This window comes from Stegastes partitus, unplaced genomic scaffold (assembly GCF_000690725.1).
Source record: "Stegastes partitus isolate 25-593 unplaced genomic scaffold, Stegastes_partitus-1.0.2 Scaffold915, whole genome shotgun sequence".
In the NCBI taxonomy this organism is placed as follows: domain Eukaryota; kingdom Metazoa; phylum Chordata; class Actinopteri; family Pomacentridae; genus Stegastes; species Stegastes partitus.
Window position 1 is genome coordinate 194,511 of NW_007578646.1, and position 6,711 is coordinate 201,221.

General features: G+C 46.8%; 1 protein-coding gene across 1 annotated transcript in view; it reads left to right on the forward strand.

The window, feature by feature from the left end:
* slc30a6 (solute carrier family 30 member 6) overlaps nucleotides 1-6,711 on the forward strand; it is a 77,555-nt gene that overhangs the window by 40,081 nt on the left and 30,763 nt on the right. Inside the window, 3 exon segments of the mRNA XM_008293843.1 lie at nucleotides 142-184; nucleotides 1,087-1,152; nucleotides 6,153-6,212. Of these exon segments, the coding sequence (XP_008292065.1) occupies nucleotides 142-184; nucleotides 1,087-1,152; nucleotides 6,153-6,212 (169 nt within the window).

Genomic DNA, 6,711 nt, shown 5'->3' on the forward strand with positions numbered 1-6,711 from the left:
ACACAAAATGACCACAAAGTGACACAAAATGGAGGCAGGAGGCATGTTACGCCTGCAAAATGATGGATTTACAGATTCCAACACCTTCACAGGGCTAATCGTGGTGTTGGAGGTCTGACTGTGTGTGTTTCTCTGTTTCAGCCCTCACCGCCTACACATACCTCACCATCTTCGACCTGTTCAGGTGAGTTTCTCGTCACCTTCCATCCAGATATACTGTTTGTATGCATGTTTGAGGATCACACTGAACATTTCTCCAGTTACCTGCTACCTTTAAAATGTTGTTTATGTGTTTATTATGAAGCCTGTGAACCCACTGTGTGCTCAGTTTAAAGTCTTCCACCTTCAGCCATGACTAGAAGAAGAGAGGAAGGTTTTCTAGTTTCTGTGCTCGTCTCCTGTCTGCTCGGTGGAAACACATCCTGCAGTTCAGCCCAACAGCTCCTGAAGTTCTGTGGCGTGAGCAGCTTGTGGGCTGCACAGAGCAGCGCAGAAATGTAGTTTTTACACAATCTGGTTGCTCTGAACAGTTCGGTTTTGGTGAATTTTTGACGATTCTTTCTGTTTTTTCCCCGTTTCTGGCTCTGATAAAAGGTGCAGTTTGATAATTTATTAAACAATAATAAGCTTTTCAAAGCCGCCGGTGGGTTCAGACGGTTAATTAGCGACAATCATTTTAATATTCAATTAACCGTTTTTAACAAAATAAGTGAAGATTTCACAGCTTTTAGCCTCTGAAGACCTTATATCTGGTAAACTTAAAAGCTGCTTCTTCATTCTGTTGTGATGAATTAATGAGAAGCGCTGTGCGGATGAATCAGTAATGGAAGTGTTCGTATCGGAGTTTGACAACACGATCAGATACGACGACGTGAGCTCAGCTGCTGTTTGGCCTCATGAAAAATGAATCCTGGGATCATAATGAATAAAAGATAAATGAAGAAGAGGTGAACTTCAGCTGACCTCTTTCTTTTGTCTGCCACTCGTCTCTCACTGACTCCTCTTCATTCCTCCGTCTGTCCTCTCCCATCCCTCCACCCATCACTTACACCCTTCCTGCCTCCCCTCGTCCTCCTCTGGCTGCAGTTTGATCACCTGTCTCATCAGCTCCTGGGTGACCATGAAGAAACCCAGTCAGGTCTACTCCTTCGGGTAAGTTTGCCATCATCATAATCATATATTGTAAGAAGCTGGTCTCACCTGAGAGAAGCAGCTCAGCTCACAGACCCACATTAAGAAGTCTGTAGCTTCTCTACACATTAATCTGGTGAAAATATCAGAAGACCTGCAGCGTGTTGGACTTTTGAAATCAGTATGAGAGTGTTGTTCCTCCTGAATAACAAAGTCTTCTTCATTATGAACTCAGGCTGTTTCCATGTCGCCGGTATTCACAGAAACGGGTTTTCAAAAACAACATCCTTCACTCCAGATCGTTTTCAACACACAGACCTGCATGAACACATTGTTAGGAGCTGCTACGAGCTGCCGGACCTACAGGGGGCAGTGTAACGACAGCATAAAGCCGCGTGCTCGTCCTCGGACCAGGACCGCTAGCGCTAACAGCTCCGGTGGTAACGGCGCTGCTTTGCATTCAGGTGGTACCGTCAGCTGGATGAGCTTCAGTAGGAAGTGTCTCCAAACCCTGCTCTGGTCCAGGCCTCCATCAGGCAGCTGTTAAAATGAAACTGGGCCTCCATCAGTCCAGCGATGTGCTCTCATCACGTTCCTCCATGTTGGTGGTGTTAGCGTAGCGCTGACACATGTCATGCATCATGTGATCGGTGGACCATCTGACAAACACTCCGTGTTGTCTGGACGCAAACCGAGATTAAATGAGTTAATTTCTTTATTGTGTTGTTTTGTTGTAATTAATTAATTGTAATTAACGCGTTGCAGTCCCAGCCTTGGTTAGCACTCACTGCTCTCTGCTTCGGTTTCGTCCTGCTGTTCAGATCACATCCTGGACAATAAACTAAATCACACCTCCTGTAGGTTTAATCCAAACTGAGCTCAACTCCAGCGACCGTCCAGCTTCTTGTGTTATCAGCCAACATTACAAAGCTGAAGGTCCATTCTGGTGTGTTGTAGAGATGTGCTCTGCCTCTGCCACCGTCTCCAGTGACATGAGCGTATCAGTAGCTGGTGAGCTGCGGCTCCATCTGTATTTGTTGATGCGCTGCCGTTTAATGCCGTCCTACAACCGCACACGCTCGCTGTAAACACAGATGTAGCTCCACTGTAAAGCTGCTGCTGCTGTTGACTGGATCATCCCAACGACTCGCTGACCCACAAGCGCCGTCCAACTCAAACACCCAGCTCGTCTGACCCGGTTGTGTGTTGCCGTGCACGCTGGTGTACGTGCACGTGTGTGTGTGAGAAGCGTCCAAACAGTGCATGTGTGCTGACGGGCGACCTCTGAACCGGAGGTGTGGGTGAGTGGTGATCCAGTGGAAATCTGCTTTTCAGCTTCACTTGACTCATAATGCCTCAGTGTGTGTGTGTGTGTGTGTGTGTGTGTGTGTGTGTGTTCACTGGAGCTCATTGTTTGTGTGTGTTTGTGTCCTAATGAACTTCCAATAACCGAGTAATGGTTTAGCGGCAGATTGTCCAGTTTAACCTGCTCCTGACTCCTTAAAACCCCTGCAGGAGCGCTGCGACTCTTTCCAGGAATTAGTCTGATCCAATTCACCGCCCAAAGTTGTGGTTTAATTTGGTCGGGTTACGTCCAGCGAGAAAACATCGCGTTCACGGCACATTACGTCAGATTTAGAGGCTGGAAGGAATGAGCGTTTGACGGGAATAACTGGAGACTGTTGTAAATGTGCAGGTTTATTTAAGCGTTAGGAGATGGTGGGTGTCTTCTGAGTGGCTGTGAGCGTCTCACGTGGGCCTGGGCTGTAGAACCATACCAGTATGTACCGCTGATGGATGCTGGGAGGATGCAGGTTTATTAATTATTAGGACCTGTGTGTCTTGAGAGAGAGGCTAAAGCGGTGAAATGATCTGCTCGTCTTTACTAAAATAATAAAATGATCAGTAATGAACATTTTTGTAGGTTGTAGATGTTTCTGTTTCGTTAAAGATGTGGACCGTTCAGTGGTAGCTGTGAAGGTCTCACTGCAGCGTCTGGGTGGAGAGCAGCAGTTGTTCATGACAGAAACAAACGTGGAAATTAAATGTTCAGGCCCCAGAAGCTGCTGTAAAAGCTTTGATTCAACCCAGAATGTTCAGAAACAATCAGCTGCGACTTGTTACTGCAGCGTCTGGGGTGCTCAGAACTTTGGTAGTTTGTAGAAGTCCGTCCTGAAATACTGAATATTTGATGTGTGAAGCGGGTCGGGTTGGAGGTTCTGTTGTTGCTCTGAGGTGGGAAATGTCGGCGGGTTTCTGGTCTTCTTCAGATTAACCACAAACCTCCCGACCTGATCAGAACACGCGGTCGGCGCTGAGTTGGACTCATGTGCGAGTGTGTCGGTGCAGAATTAACAGAAACACGACGACCTTCTGACCTTCAGGCGTTTGTCGATCGGATCATCGCTCCGACAAACGGTCTCTGTTTGGACACACTGGAGGGAAAGTCTGAGCCATCCGAACACTCACACTGGACATGATTCATGTTTGAATCTTTGCTCAGTTATTTCTAAACTAATAGATTATTTATCGTATAAAATGACTGTAGTTTGGGCTTCGTGGCTCACGAGGATTCATTTACATTACAAAAGGTCCTCATGTAGCAGAAGTTAATCAGGGTCTATACTTTTGTTCACATTTCCAGATTCTTGTTTGATTAATAAAAAATAAAGTAAAACATCATTTTAGTAGAGTTGCAGCTGCACTTTAATGCAAATTAATCCTAAAAGAGAAGCAACGACTTTCCTTTAAAAGCTTTTAGCGAGTCGCTCTGCTGATGTTTGTCTGAAGTGTGTTTTACAGCTTTTTAGACCAGCTGGTCATCACACATTGGTTTAAGATGTGAAGCCGAATAACGAACGCTGCATCAACATAATACTGTTTGTATTTTAAACTCTGATTTCAAACTAAAGTCAAACTAATATTCTTGGTAACTTACTTTTTCTTCATCTTCAGTTCTTGAAGCCCCGTCCTCTCTCTTATTCCACGTCTGGACATTTCAGACAGCGAAGACTAGAAATTAAAATAAATGTGAGTGACTTGATAGGAAACTCCTGTGACTCAGTGCAGTTTGTTGGTTGAACATATTAGAAGCTGTTGGAATTGATCAGGATTGATGCAGACGTGTTGGTTCCTGTTTGAGTCCAGACACATCTTTAAGGTAGAAACGTGGTGGACCAACAGAACGAGGCCAGACTGAGCATGTTGAGCCTTGTAGACGTGTGCACGTCCACTTTTGGATGCAACAAACTGCATGAACAAACACGAGTAGAGCAGAAACAACCAGAAAGATGAACCCTAGCAGCCGCCTCGGTCAGTGAGTTGGTCTTTACGTCGTCGGGCCACACGTGTGCGGCTGCGTCTCTTTGCATTAATCCATAGTGCGCTCCACTTAGCCCGGACAGAAGCTCTGGGTTTAGCAGCATTATGCAGGACATGAGATCACTGACAGCCAGCGTCAGGTTTAACCCCCATAAGCCCGGCGGACCGCTCGCTGAGACAAAGCTGCTCATCCCGGACGGGCTGCTGCTGCAGGATCGACCCCGTGAACTCAGGACGTGGTCAGGAGGTCAGCAACGGGCCCGACCCAGGATCTGCCCGGCGCTGCAGCTTCAGGCTCACCGAGCTCAGTCTTATTTATTTAAGATGGATCTGGTGCCCAAGATGACAGCCCCTCAAACCCAGTCCAGCCTTTTTCTTTCTGGATTTTGCAAAAAGAAGTTAGAGCTGCAACAATTAGTCGATAAATTGATCAGCAGAAGATCAACTGGCAGCTCATTGGTTGATCTTTAAAGTAGAACTTACACATAACTGACAGTTCAGCAGCTCAAACTGGTCTCACATCACACGAAACGACGTCTAATGACATGATGGTGGACGGACAGATGTTCGTCACAGACTTGAGGATTATGTCGGATCAATGCAGAGATGGAGAAGGAGCCAGTTTACCCCATTTACAGCCTCACACTGGAGACTGGACCCACTGGGATCGACGAGGCCAAGACACCAAGGAGCCCCACCGGACGGTCAGCGTTAGAGGAAGACGCCTTCCAGGTCTATCAGGAGGAGGTTCCACCATGCAGACCTCCAGACAGCAATGTGGACTGGGCCTGGACCAGCCCAGAGACTGGCTCCAACCTCCATCAGGCCCACAAAGGACCAGACGGCTGCCAGACCAACTTCTGACCCTGCAGGAAGTGGGGGTCAAACATGTGATGAAAGGATGTCACCTCCACCAGCAACGCCACGAGGACCACAGAACCCTTGGGCTGAGTCAGTCTTAGTGATTCTTCATCTGAAGGAGCTGCTGAACATCAGTAACATCATCCTGATCCAGCACCATGCGCTCTCCTTAAACCTTTATTTGTACTTGTTTAGGCGTCAGACGATAGCAGCGTCTGATGTCATGTGTGTGTTTAGTTCCATCAGGAGTGTGACCCGGTGTCACCACCTGACAGTGTTTGGACCTCAGATCAACTCCAAGTGGGATCTGAAAGAGCACAAACTCCCATACCCCTTTGTCACCGAGCCGGTTCCAGGTCTGGTTCGGAGCCAGAAGCCAGTCCTTTTAAACTGCTAGTGATCCTTCATCAGACCAGCGGCTGCTCCCAGATTCCCAGATCATTCCTGAAGGTCTTCTGGACAACAGGAGGTGCTTCATGTTAGTCTGATCGGAGCACGCTGTCGGTCCGATGTCGGTTAGACGGTGTAATAATTCTGCAGAATGCAATCAGCTGGTTCATGAGTAAAGCAAGCAGTGGTTCCGACCCAAAACAAATCCTGTAGACTGGATTGGATGTGCATCCTCCCTGTTCAACACGCTGATGCAGACTCGCTCCGTATTTGAGCTCATTTTAAACATGGTGAGAGTGTTGCATTAGAGCGAGTTGTTTAAAGCAGTGGTTCTCAAACTGGGGGTCAGGACCCCCACGGGGGTCCTAAGACAGTTTCAGGGGGGTCGCCAGATCATTGTAAAATAAAATGTAAATAAAGCCTGAATTTATCAGATAGATGTGTGTCAGGGCTGGCAGAGTTAAAAGTCTACACTTGTTCTCCTTTTCTGAACTTGTTAATATTATGATGTGTTTGTTTGTTTGTTTGTTTGTTTGTCCGTCCCTGAATGTTGGTGTGCTGGTGGCGCCTGGGTCTCAGGCTGCTTCTGGGTTTGGCTGAGAGCTGCAGAACGTTTAGTTTTGTACAGAATCTGATTAAATGGTTTCGTCTGGGAATATGTAGAATAAAGTGGTTGGTTGAGGCTCAGATTTAGATCATGGTTCTGATGGAGCAGCACATCAGAACCTTTTCAGTTCTGTCTGATCCTTGTGCTGATGAATGATGTACATGTGGTGGTTTATTCTGTATTTAGGTTCCTTTTGCAGCTGCTGCTTGTATTCAGGCTCTACGAGGTGAAGCAGAGACGATAACAGTGTTTGATAAGCATTCATTCATACCAACAGTTTGTGTCTCATTTATTACTTTTACTAATAAACTGTGGGCTTAACATGTGATTCTGGTGGTCCTGGTGCTCTCACACTGAGGAGGAGATGTTCACATCAGTGAGGAGGAGATGTTCACATCAGT